We start from the raw sequence: 22,302 nt of genomic DNA, 5'->3' as shown, positions 1-22,302 counted from the left end.
ACGTGGATGTTTTATTGCCCTGGTCTAGCTTGGATTAACACATAGTCTACAGGCACACACCTGATCATCTACATGTGCTCTCTTACAACACTAAACTATGTTTTCTACCTTTATCTTGTATCTACCTACCACTTCAGCATTTTATTAAAAATAATAATAATAAAGAGAGAAATGTGGTATCCACATATAAATCAAGTATAAAAACCAAATGAGTATTCATATTTGAACTGACTGTTTATAGTTCATAATGCATGAGCAAAACCGAAAGTTTCTGTGATGACTGCCCTTGTACTGTTCACTATGTAACTTATTCATTATGTAAGAATTTGTTCTACATGTAAAAACTTGTTTGTTATGCCTCAGAAGATTGGAGACTGACAAAAATTAGGCTTGGGGTGGAATAATGATTGTGCATTGAGCATTGACTCCCCTATACAGAATTTTATTGTCGTTAACAACCATTTGATCAATAAATATGAGAGATGCCCTCACAAAAAAAAAAAAAAGGACAGACTTCCAATGGTAAAATAAATTAGTAACCGGGATGTAAGGTATAGCATAAGGAATATAGTCAAGATATTGTAACAGCCTGGTAGGGTGATAGCTGGAACCTAGAATTATGTATATAAATGTTCTACCACTGTGTTGTACACTTGAAACTCATGTAATGTAATACTGTGTGTCAACTACCCTTCAATAAAAAATAATAATTAAAAAAAAAAAAATAGTATTTTGAAGTATCCCCTCCTCCAACCTAATAATGTGGTATACTCCTTTAATTCTGGAGTAATATCATTACTAAAAGTTGATAAATGATACAGAAATTGTTAAAATTAGGGGTAAAATATTCCTAGTACATGTACAGAAAATAAGTGACTCCTTTATGGAATGGGACTGTTGGAGAAGTTTCTCTTTGATCTTACAATATACACAATCATGAATTTTCAAACTTTTTTATGTTAAAAATATGTTGACTCATTTAAGAAAACAAATATATCCTATATCTCAGCAGTTTTTAATTTAAAAGTAGTTATGGGAAGTGTGCTTAAATGTAACATATTTTTCAGAAAGAGATTACTCAAGAAATAAATGTTGAAGCCATGAAAAGTAAAGGATGCCTGTTACTGTGTGAAACAATAAAAGTAGGGTACTGGATTCTAAAATAAAAACATCAAAAGCAATCAAAATGTCCATTAATAGATGATGGATAAAGAAGATGTGGTCCATATATACAGTGGAATATTATTCAGCCATAAAAAAGAAGGAAATCCTGCCATTTGTGACAACATGGATGGAACTAGTGGGTATTATGCTCAGTGAGATAAGCCAGGCAGAGAACAAAAAGTACCATATGATTTCACTGATATGTGGTATCTAAAAGCAAAACAGCAACAGACTCATAGATACTGAGAAGTGACTGGTGGTTCTCATGAGGGAGTGGGTGGGTGGGTGAAATAGGTAAAGAGGATAAAAAGGCACAAAATCTTAATCATAACATAAATTAATCACAGGGATGAAAGTGCAGCATAGAGAATATAGTCAGTATTTCTGTAACATATTGCTATGTTGACCGTAGCTACACTAGTTGGGGTGAGCACTTAATGATGTAGGTAACTGTCAAATCACTATAGTGTACACTTGAAACCAACGTAATATTATAATTAACTATTTCAATAAAAAATGTATCAAAGAAAGAGAAAGTAAACACAAGTGTCTTCCATTTTACCTTATCACCAGTTCCAAATTAATAATTGACATATATTGTATGAATCATTTTTACATCAAATTTCTAAATGAGACTAAACATTTCGAGGTAATTAAATTTTACAGTCTTCCATTAAAAAAAAATCCATGGCTGATTCTCTATTGTCCCAGAGATATCCAAATTATCTGACACCCTCCTCTCATTTTGAGATTCTCTCATGGAAAATACCTAGATGTGGATGTCTCAGACATACATAATATAATTCTCTTACCCCTCTGCATTCAGATAGGCTGCAACTCCATAGTTACAAACTGTGATGATACTCTGGCTAAACGCTTTAGCTCGTGGCTGTCTTAGAGCCGATCATCTCTGTATCTATAATAGCAAACTGAAGTGTTTTGACCGACTTGGGCATTTCATAATACAAAATAGATATTTTCATTGTTTTTGTTTACAATATTTTATTGAACTGAATATTGGCTTCACTGAATTGATCCACTGTTTTAGTCAAAATGGGGATTCTAAGTGTGATTGTGGACAAAGACACAGTAAATTAAAAGGAGCTGGAAGGGATGTGAGAACCGGTTTTCTTTTTCTTCTGTTTTATTTCCCAGGAAGGTCTAAGGCAATCTGCCGACCGTTGGCCAACAGGAAAAAGATTTGACTTGTGCTTCTGGACATAGCAACTCAATTTGTTACTCTCCTGGAGAAAATGATTCATAAAGCACAGCTTGTCTACTGAGCTTTTCCAAGTTTAAGCTGCAGCATCGGATGGTAATTTGTGACATGGGTTATCATTAAGATTTATCTGAACCTTTTATTGTACATCATGTTCTGTGTCTTCTGGAGGAAAAACGGAAGTAATTTATTAAAATTCCATAGGGAAAATTCCAGCTTGATGTGTAAAACTGAGCAGCCTGTGGCATGACTTTTGACTTATAGCTTTTATTACAATGGTGTTTTCTAAAACTGATTATTTGCATTTTTAACAGACGAGAACAATGGTGTGGCAAAGGGCATCTGTGGGAGCCTATGTAACTGGGAATACAATGTTTTTCAAACTCATTTTGAAGTGTACATTAAAATTTTCACCAAAATAGTTTGCCTTTCCCTATTCTCAAGTGTTCAAAGTATTCACTGTTTGAGCCAAAGTTAAATATAAGAGAAATACTGTGGCATGAACTTCAAAACTGCCAGGAGTTGTAGCTGAGGGCACTGACATGGACATGTCACCCCATGTCAGACACCTTGTTGGAAATTGCTCAAATGTATCCCACCAACCAAATGGTAAAATCTTGGCCAGACCTGCTTATTCCTTAGTTATTTTCACTGAACTGTCTGTACTGTCTATGCATTTGTTGGGGGGGGGGAGGTGTTAGACACAATTAAAGAAAGATACAATGGAAAATGTTTTGTAGGTGAATTAATTGCTGTACCTAGAAGCATAAATCTGCATCAATGATTGAAAATATCATTGTCTTCAAAGCAAAACTATCATTATTTTTACTTTTTAACACTATCCATAAGAATTGGGATTAGGTTCTATTAAATTTCCAGATATTCTAGACTTGAATGTGGGAGAAGGTGAGTTATGCATAGATGTGAATGAACAATTATTAAGTACTGCTTAATTAGCATGCACCCTTCTCTGATTAAAATACATGCTTTGTACACTAAGTGCCATTGCCAACTGGTTTAATAATAGAAGTTATGCATCCCCTTGAAAACACTCTTTAGTAACAGAACATTATTGCTTATCCAGATGGCCTATCATTTGTATTAATGACAAACTTAATTTCTTGAGTAAATTTCCACCAACTGTTCTCCCTTTTATTTTTATTACTCAGTGAAATATATCTGAGTCAAAATATAATAAAGCATGACATATACATCACAGAATTAAAGCAGGAGATTAATTAAAGCTGATGCCAGTCGAAGGCAGAGCCCCAGGCATTAGACAATGATTCGCAATCTGACTGCACACTAGAATTTGCCAGTGTATATAAAGGCTGATGTCTGGGCCTGACCCCAAACCAATTACACCAGAGTGGGGTCCGGGCCTTGCTATAGCTGAAAAGCTTCCAGGTGATTCTAATATGTACACATGGTTAAACACTGAGATAGATGAAGGAACAGAGCATACCTAACCCATTAACGGATTTGCTCATCAATGGGTATGTCTGTGTATATATGTGACATAAAACATATGAGAGTAGGAGTGGTGCTAAATCTCAGATACGCAGATTTTCTCAAACAGGTTCAGCAGATGTCTGCTAATTGATGAGATGTCAATTGTTATTGTCCGGAAACTACTAAAACAGAAACACATTGGAGAATCAGTGAGTTCAGCTACGTCAATGGGCCTCTCTGCAGGACTTCTCAGGGACTTTATTGTGTCACGTGTACTGTGAATCTCTAACTTACTTTTTTGAAGAATGCCTTGGGTCTGACCAGATTGCTATATGCTTTTCCCCCCAAAATCAATTATTCCTGATTTTGTTTCAATACATTACCTATCAATCAGCAGGTGTGGAGGGCTGGCGAAGGGACGGTATCTTTCTGATTTGCTTCAGCTTTAAAATTCCATAATGCATTTGCTTTCCTTGAATTCCCTATAATTGTTGAGGCCTTTCTTCCCTCTGTTCATTTGGGAAAGGCCACATTTGCCTTCTCCTGGAGCCACCTAGCTCGCCCTGACAGTCACACGGCCCACCTCAGCCAGCACTCGGTGTTGGGATAAACTGGGGGCCTGTGGTGCTTGCTGGCCCGTGTGCAGGGCCTCCCTCACCAGGGCCTCCATCCGGAGCCGCAGGAGCAGAGGCTGCTGAGCACCTGGTCTGTGCCAGGCCCGTGGCTTCTGCTTCTGTTTGTTCTGCTTGCTTTTGCCCTGTTCCACTCCCCTGTTTCTTAAACAAACCAAGCATCCTTTCCTCCTCTGGTTTCCCTTTGAGATTTTAAAATCAAACTCTACGTAGCAGTTTTTAAGCAAACGTGGATGGCAGCTACTTCACAGATGCAAACACATTGTCTTTACACAGATATAAACACTTGCAGTAACGCGCCTTTTAGTGATTCTGTTACTATGAGACACCAAGACTCATAAAATAAATCCATTATTTTAATGGGTTTGATTCATGCCTATCTTCTCTTTTAATGTGAAAAATCACTACTTTGGGATTTAAGGGATTGACCGAAGGGGCCAGCCAACAATAAACCTATCAGCTAACTTTATTGCCCTATTCTATATACTCTGCTAACATCAGGATTGAAAATACAAATGAAAGGCACAAATATTTTTAGATAATTTTGTGATACCTTGGCCATAAAATACGCCCTTTGGTTTACATGGAAGCCATACCAGGAGGTAGAAATTTATCTTCTGGGCCAAATGCTCTTATTTTAAAGCTTCGGGCACTATATCATATTGTTTATTACTTTTCAAAGAAAACAAGTTTCGGGGTTTTGTTTTTAAAGCAGCAAACCTCAGCTTAATCAACACACCTCCTCTTTCCATATTAACTTGATAGCGTAGGTCTAAAAATAGTGATCAATATATAAGTTCTACTGAAATAATTGTCTTTACCCAGGATTAATGCAAAGCTTAGAGGTACTGAATAAGGAACTGACTCCTCAAGGCAGCAGTGATAAAAGGAAAGGCCCCCCACAAGGAAAGCAGGGTTTGGGACCTGCGGACGGGCACCTGCATTCCTATTCGGCCCCACAGAGGCTCAGGGATACCCCTTAGGTTTCTGAGAGGGCTGCTGTAGGCGTCAGAGATCATAAAGGACAAGCAGCCATTATTGATTATTGGCAGAAAAGTAAATGAAACCATACACCTACTTAGTACATTCAAGCTTCATATCCGAGCAGCTATTACTGCAGATTCGAGCTTTCTCCAGGTCATTCACAGAACCCTTCCCTAAAGTGACTTGATGTTTATTTTCAAACCCACTCACTCATTCTCCTTAATATGTTTTGTGACATTTCCTTTTAATCACCCTCCTACTCTGTCATGAAGGAGATATACCTCTGTTTTCTGGCTTATTTATTCATATTAAATGTCACTGGAAAAAATAATGACACATAAAATTTATTAAAAGGTTGTGGTTTCTACATTTAATAGGACAAATAATGTTGTATCCTAAGAGAAATACAAACAAATATACTCATGAATGGGCAGCAGTTGAATTTTAGAAGATGTCTAGTAATCTAAAAATTTAAGCCTGATTTTCAAAATCTTTGGACCTGGAAATAGCACAGTCTTCAGTCCTGGTTTGCCCCCTGGCTCTGTGTATCTTTCAGTGACTTACTTAAGTTTCCTGAGCTTTGCTTTCATTACCCCTAAAATATCGATATTATTTAAGTCAAAACGTCTTCAGGAAAACATGTCATTGAATGCACAGTCTACATGCTCAACATTGCTTTTCCTGCCTCATTTTTTTTTTTTTTGTCTCCTCAAAACAAGTTTTCAAAAACTTTCAGGTTGTACCTGAAGATGACCTCTAGCCATACTGTTTTTAAACACAGGATCTAATATTATTATAAGTACATTAAAATAATGTCTCATTATTTAATTACTGTTTATTTTTCTATAGAAAATAGCACTATGCCAGGATTCTGCTGTGTAACAGATACAAATTTCCTCATTCAAATTCTTCTGTGTTATCAACATCTTGGTGAGGTCCTGTAGCAGTTTCAGAAAATTCAATCTCATAGAGCAGAAAATGTTTTAAGATAGAGTTAGGTACTAGTGTATGCATGATTTTGAAATCTAAATGTGAAACTACATAAAACAATAAAATAAATCATTGTGTCCATTAATTAATTCATTGAGTGGTAAATAGATCAGTATTGACGCCTAATAACTATCAGAACACATACTGTGATTAAAAAATCACATGGGTGCTGCCACACCTGGGACACACCTTGACTTCCTCCTCATGCATGCTTCCCAGTCCTCCCCTGATGCCCATTAGATCTGTGCCTTCCCTATGTTTGCACCATATGTCTGGGTATTTCTTAGTGCCCAGTACAGGGTCTGGAACTTGGTTCACATACAAAAAGATAAGCCACAGATCACCCTGACGCACAGGAGCCAGGAAAGGGTCCTTCTGGGCACTAAGGGCTCTTGCAGAGCAGAGACTGGAGCCCTCCAGTGGTCCCATCTGGAAAGCAGGATAATCCACGTGAAGAGTACCTGGTGTGAGTTCAGTTGATGGTGGTTCATATACTATTTGACTAATCTTTGTATCATACCAGGATAGTAATTTCACAACTACAGATTTATGGCATTTTTTTTAGAGTTAAAGCTGCTGAACTATATAATCTCATTTCATGAAACTTCAGAAGTTGCTGTTATCTGGCTTCTTCCAAACTCTGAATGCTTAGCCCAAGCATGACTGAGGTATTTGTTCATCTGGACTTTTCAGTAAATCTGACTTTTTAGAAAATAACTTGTAAGCAGGGATACATTTCAAATCCTTGAAACTCTCCTGAAATCAGCTTAGATGAACCCTAGTGTGAAGACTGCTCCCAATTTTATTTTCTGCAACAGAAGCTTTTTCTCTGAGCAAATATGCTCCCTATATTCTTATAGGAGATTGTTGATATGCAATTCATGGGGCTCCATAGCTTCAAGGATTTTTTATATATCACTGCATGTTATGTGCCTAGTGGGAAATTTGGGGAAATTATTGGATGTTAAATCATTAGTTTCCACTACTCAGTTCTTTGTGTGTTTGGTGAAGATCTGTAGCATGCAGCGCTTTGCAGCAGCATTTGTTGGGTGAGGTAATATTCTAGCATCTATTAAAATATTTATATAATCTCAAACTTTTCTCATTTACTTAAAATAGTATATTTAGTAGTAAAAAGAATAATGTAAGGAGCCCCCAGTGGCCACTGACCAAGTTCAATGATCATCATCAGTGATAACTCATGGCCAGCTCTGCCTTCTGCACCTCCCCGTTACCTTCAAAACTAGCCTCAGTTGAACCAATTCTCAGACACGGTGTCATTTAATTGGCAAATGTCTCAGTATAATTCTCTAAGGCATCGGGACTTAAAAATATCCATCTACAGTACCTTTATCACACATAACTTCCATGAACAATCATTTCTTAATTTGACCAAATATTCAAATTTCACATAACATTGCTTAACTCGCAATTTTTTCAAGCCTAGTTCCAAGTGAGGATCCACATAACATCCATGTATCTAACTGGTTTATATACTTCTTGGTCTCCTTTAATCTACAGGACACCCTCTTTTTACATTTTCACCTTGCCTTTTGTGTGTGGAAGGAATCAGGTCACGTGTCCTGCAGAATTTCTCACACTCTGGACTCTGCAGAGCGCATCCTCACCGCTGGTTCTGTCGTGGCCCTCTGTCCCAGGTTCCTGCCAATCAGCAGTTAGCTCAGGAAACGTCACTGTCATCAGGCCGTCCCTCTCCCTTCCTTTCCCCCACTCTCTGTCCTTCCTTGGCAAGAACACTTGATAGGTGCCCTGTGCATGTTATGTCTCTGTGTGTGACGTCAGCACTCCCTGATACCCATTGCCTGGATTCATTACTTATTCAGAGCATGAAAACTGAGTCGTACTAACTCTGCCGTTCTTCATTTATTTGCAGCAGGACTGTATCAGGTTATATGCATAAGTTAACTTAAGGGGGACGGGCATCTTTGTATACTCACAGCCTGTATGTCTAGCAACAGAGCACATCTTCCCATTTAAGTGTAATTATGTGACTTTCAGGAGCAATTTACACATTCTCTCACTTAGACTAATTACTTATTTTTTTGACAAAGTAAATGTGGTCTTCTTTTTCACTAAGTCTTCTGACAAGCAAATTCAAACACATTAACGTTGCTAGTTTTACCAGCCTTGACTTCACAACTTGCTACTTTATCAAGTTCTCTCATTGTTTGTAGAAACATTTTCTTTCACTCATTTTGGTATTCTAATTATGTTATCATATCTCAAAGTAGAGATTGATACTTTATAAATGGCTTGGATTGCTTTCTCTTTTCTAACTGGTACTACTACGTGTAAGTGGTACCTTTGTTTTGTTTATTAGCTTTCTGCTAATCGAGTGCTATGAACTTGGATTCACTGAGTGCGTAATGTTGGAATGTTGGCTGAAAAGGCTTTCTTTCCCTAGATGCATTGTGAGATATTTTTGTAGGGCTAGAGATAAACCTTAATGAAGAAAGGTAATGAGAGTTTGTGAAATTTAAGTATCACATAACAGAGTGAGTTGTTAACAAAAGAGTTATTTAATTAATCAGGGTGGTATATCCAATCTCCTCAATTATACTTTGAAATTCAAATTATTTAGTATGCCCCTTTCCACTGAAGCATCAAACTACATATATTACATTATATTTTTTACTCTACATAGGTTCTTTATTATAACGTATAGATCTGCATAGAAATGATTTGTTGAAAGTCAAAAAAAACAGGATTAGCGTTTCCTATTAGCTAAAAAAAATTCTCACTAAAGAATCACAAGTGTCCCTCTCATCTTTTAGAGATACTTGGGGATAACAAGGTTGGAGATGCTGATGTTTTGAAGTGCTTCTTAATATCTCATCAAACTGTTCCTTTTCCACACGTTTATCAAGCTTCTTGGGGAAGAACAATTGTCAAGAAATACATATATTTATCCTGAGAAAAGAAATCCACTATGAAGATATTTTTCATGACTTTTTTCTCATAGCTCCAATTGAAAACACATTTGTTAAGCTTCTATTATACACAAAATGCTACCCCAGATACAATTTCAAACCTGCAGAAGTTGAAATTTTAGACAACAGCTGGTAGATGGGTCAAAAAGCTCATAGTAGAATAAAATAAATACTTATAAAGGCACTAATATTCTTCTGGGTTTGATTCTGAATAAAATATTGATTTTTAAACATTCTGTTGAAAGTTTGCCATGGAATAAAAAATAAGGATGCTCATATTCTCTTAGCAATTCAAGAGTCCAGAATGTATCTATCTAATGGCCTTTACAAAATTCACATGCAAATTCATGAATTTGCTAAATCTATTGCAAAATGAGATATTAATCACAAAGAAAATAACTTTATTCTCCTAAGTGACTCCTAGTCACTGTTGTGTACAATAGCCAAGTCTGCTAAGAAAAAGGTATATTTTAAAAAATTGTATGTTTTTCAAAATTTAAATCTAAGAATGGGTCTTGATATTTTATCCAGAAGCATCTAAAAGTAGTTTTTGGTATTTAATAGAGAATTACTTTTAGATTCAAAAAAATAATGCCATTCCTTATGATAGAAAAATCTCAAGCTTTCTAAAATACATGAAGTATTCATATTAAATAGATGAATTCTAAATGGAATTTTGGCAGAGACACTGAAAAATAACAGTAATTAATTGTGTAATTCATAATTCTTTATTAATCAGTGTTGTAAGTTTGCCAACAGTGAAAAAGTGAGAGGTAATATCCAGTGATTAACAATTTCATAGCATTAGTGAATCTGAGAAATTACTACTCAGGTGAATTATATCTTCTGCAAGCAAGTTTCTGTAAGAATTTTGGGTACACCTATCTTAACAGTTATTTTCTATATCTCAAGAAAATATACTCGAGGGATTGGAGCCAAGATGGCGGCGTGAGTAGAGCAGCAGAAATCTCCTCCCAAAACCACATATATCTATGAAAATATAACAAAGACAACCCTTCCTAGAATAAAGACCAGAGGACACAGGACAATATCCAGACCACATCCGCACTTGAGAGAACCCAGCGCCTCGCGAAGGGGGTAAGATACAAGCCCCGGCCCCGCGGGACCCGAGCGCCCCTCCCCCCAGCTCCCGGCGGGAGAAGAGCAGGCAGAGCGGGAGGGAGACGGAGCCCAGGACTGCCGAGCACCCAGCCCCCGCCATCCGCGCCAGAGTGCAGACACACTACGTGCCCAGGGGGCCCTGGATGCTAGGGAATCAGGGCAGCAAGAACAGTGTGTGGGTACCGGAAGCGTGGCGCCGGAGGACATAAGAAAAGCGAGCGGCCATTTTTTTTTTTGCTGTTTTGTTTTGGCGAGCGCTTTTTGGAAGTCTTTAAGGGATAGGGACCCCAATACTAGGGAAACAGGGCAGCAAGACCGGTGAGCAGAGGCCTGAGGCTGGCGCCGGAGAATAAAGAAAAACGAACGGCCATTTTTAATTTTAATTTTAATTTTTTTATTTTTTTAATTTAAACATTTTTTTTTTTTTTGTGGTCGTTGTTTTGTTTTGGCGGGTGCTTTTTGGAAGTCTTAAAGGGGCAGGGCGGGTCACTTAATCCAGAGGTAGGGAATCCGGGATCTCTGGGCACCCTAACCCCTGGGCTGCAGGGAGCAGGGAGGCCCCTTACGGAGATAAATAGCCTCCCAGCAGCTCCTGCTCCAACGCGACTCCACCACTTTGGAGCAGCTGCCCGAGCCAGGCCACGCCCACAGCAACAGCGGAGATTAACTCCATAGCAGCAGGGCAGGAAGCAGAAGCCCTGTCTGCGCGCAGCTGCGCAGCACAAGCCACTAGAGGTCGCTGTTCTCCCAGGAGAGGAGGGCCACAAACCAACAAGAAGGGAAGTTCTACCAGCCGTCACTCGTCCCAGTTCTGCAGACTATTCCTATCACCATGAAAAGGCAAAGCTACAGGCAGACAAAGATCACAGAGACAACACCAGAGAAGGAGACAGACCTAACCGGTCTCCCTGAAAAAGAATTCAAAATAAGAATTATAAATATGCTGACAGAGATGCAGAGAAATACGCAAGAGAAATGGGATGAAGTCCGGAAGGAGATCACAGAGGCCAGAAAGGAGATTGCAGAAATGAAACAAACTCTGGAAGGGTTTATAAGCAGAATGGATAGGATGCAAGAGGCCATAGATGGAATTGAAATCAGAGAACAGGAACGCATAGAAGCTGACATAGAGAGAGACAAAAGGATCTCCAGGAATGAAACAATATTAAGAGAACTGTGTGACCAATCCAAAAGGAACAATATCCGTATTATAGGGGTTCCAGAAGAAGAAGAGAGAGGAAAAGAGATGGAAAGTATCTTAGAAGAAATAATTGCTGAAAACTTCCCCACACTGGGGGAGGAAGTAATCCAACAGACCACAGAAATACACAGAACTCCCGACAGAAAGGATCCAAGGAGGACAACACCAAGACACATAATAATTAAAAGGGCAAAGATCAAGGACAAGGAAACAGTTTTAAAGGCAGCTACAGAGAAAAAGGTCACCTATAAAGGGAAACCCATCAGGCTAACATCAGATTTCTCAACAGAAACCCTACAGGCCAGAAGAGAATGGCATGATATATTAAATGCAATGAAACAGAAGGGCCTTGAACCAAGGATACTGTATCCAGCACGACTATCATTCAAATATAATGGTGGGATTAAACAACTCCCAGACAAACAAAAGCTGAGGGAATTTGCTTCCCACAAACCACCTCAACAGGGCATCTTACAGGGACTGCTCTAGATGGGAGCACTCCTAGAAAGAGCGCAGCACAAAACACCCAACATATGAAGAATGGAGGAGGAGGAATAAGAAGGGAGAGTAGAAAAGAATCTCCAGACAGTGTATATAACAGCTCAATAAGTGAGCTAAGTTAGGCAGTAAGATACTTAAGAGGCTAACCTTGAACCTTTGGTAACCATGAATTTAAAGACTACAATGGCAATAAGTACATATCTTTCAATGGCAATAAGTACATAACCATAAATGTTAATGGACTGAATGTACCAATCAAAAGACACAGAGTAATAGAATGGATAAAAAAGCAAGACCCATCTATATGCAGCTTACAAGAAACTCACCTCAAACCCAAAGACATGTACAGACTAAAAGTCAAGGGGTGGAAAAACATATTTCAGGCAAACAATAGCGAGAAGAAAGCAGGGATTGCAGTACTAATATCAGACAAAATAGACTTCAAAACAAAGAAAGTAACAAGAGATAAAGAAGGACACTACATAATGATAAAGGGCTCAGTCCAACAAGAGGATATAACCATTCTAAATATATATGCACCCAACACAGGAGCACCAGCATATGTGAAACAAATACTAACAGAAATAAAGGGGGAAATAGACTGTAATGCATTCATTCTAGGAGACTTCAACACAACACTCACCCCAAAGGATAGATCCACTGGGCAGAAAATAAGTAAGGACACGGAAGCACCGAACAACACAGTAGAGCAGATGGACCTAATAGACATCTAGAGAACTCTACATCGAAAAGCAACAGGATATACATTCTTCTCAAGTGCACATGGAACATTCTCCAGAATAGACCACATGCTAGGCCACAAAAAGAGCCTCAGAAAATTCCAAAAGATTGAAATCCTACCAACCAACTTTTCAGACCACAAAGGCATAAAACTAGAAATAAACTGTACAAAGAAAGCAAAGAGGCTCACAAACACATGGAGGCTTAACAACACGCTCCTAAATAATCAATGGATCAATGACCAAATCAAAATGGAGATCCAGCAATATATGGAAACAAATGACAACAACAACACTAAGCCCCAACTTCTGTGGGACACAGCAAAAGCAGTCTTAAGAGGAAAGTATATAGCAATCCAAGCATATTTAAAAAAGGAAGAGCAATCCCAAATGAATGGTCTAATGTCACAATTATCGAAATTGGAAAAAGAAGAACAGATGAGGCCTAAGGTCAGCAGAAGGAGGGACATAATAAAGATCAGAGAAGAAATAAATAAAATTGAGAAGAATAAAACAATAGCAAAAATCAATGAAACCAAGAGCTGGTTCTTCGAGAAAATAAACAAAATAGATAAGCCTCTAGCCAGACTTATTAAGAAGAAAAGAGAGTCAACACAAATCAACAGTATCAGAAACGAGAAAGGAAAAATCACGACGGACCCCACGGAAATGCAAAGAATTATTGGAGAATACTATGAAAACCTATATGCTAACAAGCTGGGAAACCTAGGAGAAATGGACAACTTCCTAGAAAAATATAACCTTCCAAGATTGACCCAGGAAGAAACAGAAAATCTAAACAGACCAATTACCAGCAACAAAATTGAAGCGGTAATCAAAAAACTACCAAGGACAAAACCCCCGGGCCAGATGGATTTACCTCGGAATTTTATCAGACATACAGGGAAGACATAATACCCATTCTCCTTAAAGTTTTCCAAAAAATAGAGGAGGAGGGGATACTCCCAAACTCATTCTATGAAGCTAACATCACCCTAATACCAAAACCAGGCAAAGACCCCACCAAAAAAGAAAACTACAGACCAATATCCCTGATGAACGTAGATGCAAAAATACTCAACAAAATATTAGCAAACCGAATTCAAAAATACATCAAAAGGATCATACACCATGACCAAGTGGGATTCATCCCAGGGATGCAAGGATGGTACAACATTTGAAAGTCCATCAACATCATCCACCACATCAACAAAAAGAAAGACAAAAACCACATGATCATCTCCATAGATGCTGAAAAAGCATTTGACAAAGTTCAACATCCATTCATGTTAAAAACTCTCAGCAAAATGGGAATAGAGGGCAAGTACCTCAACATAATAAAGGCCATCTATGAGAAACCCACAGCCAACATTATATTGAACAGTGAGAAGCTGAAAGCATTTCCTCTGAGATCGGGAACTAGACAGGGATGCCCACTCTCTCCACTGTTATTTAACATAGTACTGGAGGTCCTAGTCATGGCAATCAGACAAAACAAAGAAATACAAGGAATCCAGATTGGTAAAGAAGAAGTTAAACTGTCACTATTTGCAGATGACATGATACTGTACATAAAAAACCCTAAAGACTCCACCCCAAAACTACTAGAACTGATATCGGAATACAGCAAAGTTACAGGATACAAAATCAACACACAGAAATCTGTGGCTTTCCTATACACTAACAATGAACCAACAGAAAGAGAAATCAGGGAAACAACTCCATTCACAATTGCATCAGAAAAAATAAAATACCTAGGAATAAACCTAACCAAGGAAGTGAAAGACTTATACTTTGAAAACTACAAGTCACTCTTAAGAGAAATTAAAGCGGACACTAACAGATGGAAACTCATCCCATGCTCATGGCTAGGGAGAATTAATATCGTCAAAATGGCCATCTTGCCCAAAGCAATATACAGATTTGATGCAATCCCTATGAAACTACCAGCAACATTCTTCAGTGAACTGGAACAAATAATTCAAAAATTCATATGGAACCACCAAAGACCCCGAAAAGCCAAAGCAATCCTGAGAAAGAAGAATGAAGTAGGGGCTATCTCACTTCCCAACTTCAAGCTCTACTATAAAGCCACAGTAATCAAGACAATTTGGTACTGGCACAAGAACAGAGCCACAGACCAATGGAACAGACTAGAGAATCCAGACATTAACCCAGACATATATGGTCAATTAATATTTGATAAAGGAGCCATGGACATACAATGGAGAAATGACAGTCTCTTCAACAGATGGTGCTGGCAAAACTGGACAGCGACATGTAGGAGAATGAAACTGGACCATTGTCTAACCCCATATACAAAAGTAAACTCAAAATGGATCAAAGACCTGAAGGTAAGTCATGAAACCATTAAACTCTTGGAAGAAAACATAGGCAAAAACCTCTTAGACATAAACATGAGTGACCTCTTCTTGAACATATCTCCCCGGGCAAGGAAAACAACAGCAAAAATGAACAAGTGGGACTATATTAAGCTGAAAAGCTTCTGTACAGCAAAAGACACCATCAATAGAACAAAAAGGAACCCTACAGTATGGGAGAATATATTTGAAAATGACACATCCGATAAAGGCTTGACGTCCAGAATATATAAAGAGCTCACATGCCTCAACAAACAAAAAACAAATAAACCAATTAAAAAATGGGCAGAGGAACTGAACAGACAGTTCTCCAAAACAGAAATACAGATGGCCAACAGACACATGAAAAGATGCTCCACATCGCTACTTATCAGAGAAATGCAAATTAAAACTACAGTGAGGTATCACCTCACACCAGTAAGGATGGCTGCCATCCAAAAGACAAACAACAACAAATGTTGGCGAGGCTGTGGAGAAAGGGGAACCCTCCTACACTGCTGGTGGGAATGTAAGTTAGTTCAACCATTGTGGAAAGCAGTATGGAGGTTCATCAAAAATGCTCAAAACAGACATACCATTTGACCCAGGAATTGCACTCCTAGGAATTTACCCTAAGAATGCAGCGATCAAGTATGAGAAAGACCAATGCACTCCTTTGTTTATCGCAGCACTATTTACAATAGCCAAGAATTGGAAGCAACCTAAATGTCCATATATAGATGAATGGATAAAGAAGATGTGGTACATATACACAATGGAATACTACTCAGCCATAAGAAAAGGGCAAATCCTACCATTTGCAGCAGCATGGATGGAGCTGGAGGGTATTATGCTCAGTGAAATAAGCCAAGCGGAGAAAGAAAAATACCAAATGATTTCACTCATCTCTGGAGTATAAGAACAAAGGAAAAACTGAAGGAACAAAACAGCAGCAGAATCACAGAACCCAAGAATGGACTAACAGGTACCAAAGGGAAAGGGACTAGGGAGGATGGGTGGGTAGGGAGGGATAAGGGGGAGGAAGAAGGGGGGTATTAAGATTAGCATGTATAATGTGGGGTGTGGGGGAAAAGGGAGGGCTGTACAACACAGAGAAGACAAGTAGTGATTCTACAGCGTTTTGCTATGCTGATAGACAGTGACTGTAAAGGGGTTTATAGGGCGGAACCTGGTAAAGGGGAGAGCCTAGTAAACATAATATTCGTCATATAAGTGTAGATTAATGATAACAAAAAAAAAAAAAGCAGTTCCTGTGTGGTAACCTCCAATGAGTCCTACACAATGGTATAAAGGGCATATAAAAGTGTAGGCAAAGGGTCTGTTTGTGTTTATACAGAGGATCAAAGCCTAATTGGGCTACCCCGAAAATGACCTAAGATACGATATGAAAAAGAACTTCCAACATCTGCACTCTCTGGAAGACTCATGCCAGAAGATGATCATCAAAAAACCCCAACAAAGATCCACGCACTGCTACAGCTGTAGATGCATTCATCCCACCAGTTCCTGGACTTGCCATGGGAATGAGGAACGAGATATCTAAGCTGGCCTGTGCATACAGTAAAACAACAAATTGGACTGGATCTATACGGTTGGAACTCAACCAAGAATTAGGAGAAGTGCAAATTGTAGCGCTCCAAACTCTTACAACTACAGACTATTTACTGTTAAAAGAACATATGGGATGTGAACAGTCCCCAGGAATGCGTTGTTTTAATTTGTCTGATTTCTCTCAGACTGTTCAAGTTCAGTTGGACAATATCCACCATATCATAGATAAGTTTTCACAAATGCCTAAGGTGCCTAACTGGTTTTCTTGGTTTCACTGGAGATGGCTGGTAATTACAGGTATGCTTTGGTTATGTAACTATACTCCTATTATGTTAATGTGTGTGCGCAATTTAAGTAGTAGCTTAAAACCTATACATGCTGAAGTTACTCTACAAGAAGATATGTCAAAGAAATAATCAATCTTCCCATGTTTTCTGCTGCCTGCTACTTCTATAACTTTTCTTCTTCCTTCCTAATTACAACCCTTAAATAGAATTCGTGCCTCATATCAAATTTACCGAGTATCATAATTCTTCCAAGTGGTCAAGATACCTCAAGACAAATGCTGGGCATAGAAGCCACAGGGCATAAATATGCAAAGAAGTAAAAAGCTAACGTTTTCAAACAATAAGGCTTCTCTCTCACTTACCAACTTTACATTTCCCTGTATGGCCCCGGAAGATGACTGGTTAGCCAGAGACGGGTAAGATTCCTCAAGGGAGGAACAACCCAAGACAGGCACAGTTGCAGGGGGGCCATCAGGTGAGAAATTGGGGATCAACAGAGGTGAGGCTTAGAACCTCACCCCCCCTGTTCTGAGAGAAATCTGCATACGTAGATGTTTTATTGCCCTTGTCTAGCTTGGATTAACACATAGTCTACAGGCACACACCTGATCATCTACATTTGCTCTCTTACAACACTAAACTATGTTTTCTACCTTTATCTTGTATCTACCTAGCACTTCAGCATTTTATTAAAAATAATAATAATAAAGAGAGAAATGTGATATCCACATATAAATCAAGTATAAAAATCAAATGAGTTTTCATATTTGAACTGACTGTTTATAGTTCATAATGCATGAGCAAAGCCGAAAGTTTCTGTGATGACTGCCCTTGTACTGTTCACCATGTAACTTATTCACTATGTAAGAATTTGTTCTCCATGTAAGAACTTGTTCGTTATGCTTCAGAAGTTTGGAGACTGACGAAAATTAGGCTTGGGGTGGATTAATGATTGTGCATTGAGCATTGACTCCCCTATACAGAATTTTATTGTTGTTAACAACCATTCGATCAATAAATATGAGAGATGCCCTCACAACAACAACAACAACAAAAAAAAGTACACACTTCCAATTGTAAAATAAATAAGTAACCATGATGTAATGTATAGCATAAGGAATATAGTCAAAATATTGTAACAACTTGGTATGGTGATAGCTGGTACCTAGAATTGTCATGTATATAAATGTTGAATCACTGTGTTGTACACCTGAAACTAATGTAATGTAATACTGTGTGTCAACTACCTTTCAATAAAAAATAATTATCTACAAAAAAAAAAAAGAAAATACTCTCTACATTTTTAATGTTTTATATCACAGAATTCTTTAATGCATAATGGTCAAATATACATATATAGTACCAGTATTATCTTTTAATTTTTTGTTTTAGAAATATGAGCATGCTCATATGTTAGATACTTATATGAACTGTTAAATTATTTTTTCTTATGTAATACCTTTTTGTTTTTGTGGTTCAAACATATTCTTTAAACTCCTCTTTGCTGTTTTTAATGATTAATATATTTTAAAAGTTTTTTGGCTTCTTAACGGTCTTCCAAAGTAGTGACACCAGTGATAAAAGGAAATAAAAGTAATTGGTAGATAGGTAAAAAAAAAAAAATTTAGCACAGTCCCTAGTACAGACCTTGATGGGACACCATTCCCCAGTGATTTCTGCACGTCACTACGAGTGTCATGTGAGTCTCATTGCAGACATCAAAGCTTGTATGTTTTCTAAGGCCAAAATATCAGGAATCAACACTGCTGCCAGACGGCACTCAAATACTTGTGGTGAGAAATACATCTTAAGAGGCAACCTGTAGGCCTGTTACACTATTGTACATTCTACTGGTCACTGTTTTAACTGCCCTCTTCCTCATGTTCACTAATTTTCTTACAGTAAGCAACCAATTAAAAAAATAAAGTCCTTTTTTTTCTTTTTCCATTAACCCATGGGTACCCATGAAAGGAGAAGAGATCTATGGCCTCTGTGGGTGTATTTCATACTAGACTTTTTGAAAGTTTAGTAAAGAACATGATTCATGATGACTCACCCTGGATCAGTGAGTCAGCCTCATTTAGGGTCTACTTACAGGACATTGCCCCGCTTTTTTAGGAAAATACGAAAGGCCGATTATTTAAAGGTTTTTAAGTGTTTCCATTTACATGGCAACAGTCGCCACCCACTGTTTCTTAAATATGTACAGGAGCTAGAAAATGACACCAGACCATCTCTAATCGTAATGCTGTGGGACCTCACAACTCCAAGTCTATTAATACCCTAGTCTTACAGGGGAGGAGCCCCAGGCTGGCCGTAGGTTCTTTGTCTTGGCTGAGAGCTCTGCTATCTAGTAAGTCACAGAACTGGGTTTCAGCCTCGTGCTGGGTAGCTCCTTCTCTGGTGTCACTGACCACCACATAATGTGCCTTAAGAAAATAAAGCTGAACAAGTTACATAACTATTAAAAGTTCTCCCGAAACATAGCAGCGCTGTAATTCTCAAAGTAATATAATGCAGTATGGTTTTCTTTATATGGATTTATTTTTTCCTTCTTTGCTTGCTAAGGCAAGTTCTATTTCTACTCTCTTCTTTAACACTTCAAGTTCAGATGTACTTAACTTGATTGAGCTATTCATACAGTACCGGTAAGATACTTAAAGAATTTAGTGCTTTTCAAAGTGACCTAAATTGTAAATGGATTAAAAATAATCAGCGCCTCTTTGATTTATTTTTATGAGTTTCCAATAGTCATACATATGAATGTCACATACAGATAAGTTTACAAACAACACCCTTTAGCATAATAGAGTACTTCCATCCTGATTTTTGGCCAAGGTTTCTGAAGACCTTTACCCTGATTTCAAATAGAGATGCCCTCTATCTCTCTGGCCGAGCTGGAAGAGCATTTCCATGAGCATAACTCAGGTCTTCATCTAGCATTGTCTTATAAGTCAAATGCCTCTGTTAAAAAAAATGATTATGCCAGTTGTTTACAAGACTACATAAAAATGATGACTACATCAACAAACTAGGAACATTAATTTTAAAGCAGGATGGCAAAGTACTTATTTTAATTCTGTATTTGCAAGTAATCATGCAAATAGTCTTTATTACATTAAAAAGAGCTAACTTATTAGTTGGGAAAAACATTAATGTTTATAAAATTTCAAAAAAAATACACCTCTACTTACTTGTTCAAATTCATTCTTTTGAAATTCTTCAAAACCAAAGATGTCCAGTATTCCAATATCCAAAGTCTGTGGACTGAAATAAAACCACGAATCAGTGGCCTGGCGCACTTCAAGCTCTTACAGGACCCTGTGCCCACTGCTACTTCAGAGAAATCTAGCCACCAGCATGCTACTCTCACTGCAAACTAGAATCATGCAAATAGCTTACCATCTGGTAAAAAACAAAAGCAAACAAAAAAGTCTGAAAATTAGAAGAAAGTAAGTATTTTTTACTGCTATGATTCAAATACAGATACTTTAACAAAAACACATTGATTTCTAAGTTGAAAATGTAACAGTGCATGGGTGGTTTAATATTGGCTACTCTGAAACAGTCCATGTGTCTCTCCCCTTGGTGACTTGCTTTCCTTGAAGAATGTACGTCTACTGCCAAGTGTCCCTCACCAGCTCAGAGTTGTATCTTGGTAGGGTACACAAGCAATTTCTTAATCACACGTAACACAACACAAAATAAATCACAACATACATGTTCTCTTTTTATTATTATTAAGGTATTGATATACAATCTTAGGAAGGTTTCACCTGAACAGCATTATGGTTGCTACATTCACCCCATTATCAAGTCCCCCCCACAAACCCCACTGCAGTCACTGTCCATCAGGCACTGCAGAGTCACTGCTTGTCCTCCCTGTGCTGTACTGCCTGCCCCGTGCGCCTCTACATTATGTGAACATACACATTCTTTGATATACCAAGTTGAGCCCCTTCAAAAATCGTATTATGATCTTCCTAAAGAAATTCTTACAAATAAAGAATGAACATAAAACTTGGACATGAAATTGGAAGAAATCAATCTAAGTACCTTTACTTCTTTTCTTGATGTAAACTTTAAGTTGTGGAGTTTGTTAGTCTTGGACAGTCAAATCACAGATGTGGGAACCCTCGTGGTGAGAGAGCAAAGGGAGCGGAACACCGGGTGGGGGACAGTGGCCCAGTCAGGGTGGAGGCAGCAAGGGACAGCTTGCAAAGAAAGCCCCCAGGTGATTCTGGAATGTGGGTCACCAGTAGGACCCGAAGCCCATCCCTTCCCCATCCCCGTCCCATTGGGACAACTGCTACCCTCATTTCCTGCCCCAGGCGTGGCACTCCGCCACCATGATGGGCCGCACTGCCTGAGCTCACTGCTCCTGTGATGCCACATCTTGTCTCTATTTGTGGCCCAAACTGCAGGACCTCACTGGTAATCAACTCTCTTTTGGTACCTGTGTTTTGTTCACATGATCAGCATGTAATCATAATACTTTAGGGTCTGTAATATGTCACTTACATGACCTTTTCTTTCTTTAAAAAAGGTAGAGTTAAGATTATATGGCAGCCTGCCTCTAAGATTGCTTGTAGATGGTACAAATATGAGCTTCATCAGGAGGTGGGAGAGCACATGAAAAGCCCTTAATGTAAACTTCACATGGCAAAGAATAAGGCAGAGAGGGAAAGGAAGACTCATTTGACATACATCCTAGGTAACTGATGTAGTTTTTTATAAGAAAAGTAAGTTAGCTTTGTACCTCTCCGATGTGCCCAAATAAACTCTTCACGGATTAGAGAGTTAAATGTTAGAAAAAAAAAAACTATAAAAATGTACAAGAAAACAAATGTGATCAGCTTTTCTGCTTTCAGTTCTGGGAAAAATAAAAAAAGTTTAAAAGTATGATTATTCAAACACTAAAAAATTATGTTGCAGGATGAATAGTATAAATAAGATTAAATTCTGCGGCTAAGTAGTATTTTAAAATGTGTTGTCTCATTTGTTTTCATAGACTTTATCAGTCTATTTACCCCTGTGATAGAACAAAAAGTCTGAATTAAAGTTAATGCAACATTTAAAAACTCCTCCGTCTGTCTGTGCTGTTTCCATCCTGTTCTCCTTACAATT

The 22,302-nt window shown here is 38.1% G+C and overlaps 1 protein-coding gene across 6 annotated transcripts in view; it reads right to left on the bottom strand.

Annotated features, from left to right (window-relative positions):
• MYO16 (myosin XVI) overlaps window positions 1–22,302 on the bottom strand; it is a 570,453-nt gene that overhangs the window by 170,021 nt on the left and 378,130 nt on the right. For all 6 annotated transcript variants that reach the window (XM_036893691.2, XM_057494602.1, XM_057494601.1 and 3 more), the window contains exon 21: window positions 20,370–20,442. In XM_036893691.2, the coding sequence (XP_036749586.2) occupies window positions 20,370–20,442 (73 nt within the window). The remainder of the gene's footprint in view (window positions 1–20,369; window positions 20,443–22,302) is intronic.

This window comes from Manis pentadactyla, chromosome 17 (assembly GCF_030020395.1).
Source record: "Manis pentadactyla isolate mManPen7 chromosome 17, mManPen7.hap1, whole genome shotgun sequence".
Taxonomy (NCBI): Eukaryota; Metazoa; Chordata; class Mammalia; order Pholidota; family Manidae; genus Manis; species Manis pentadactyla.
This window is presented reverse-complemented; position numbering and strand designations above follow the sequence as displayed.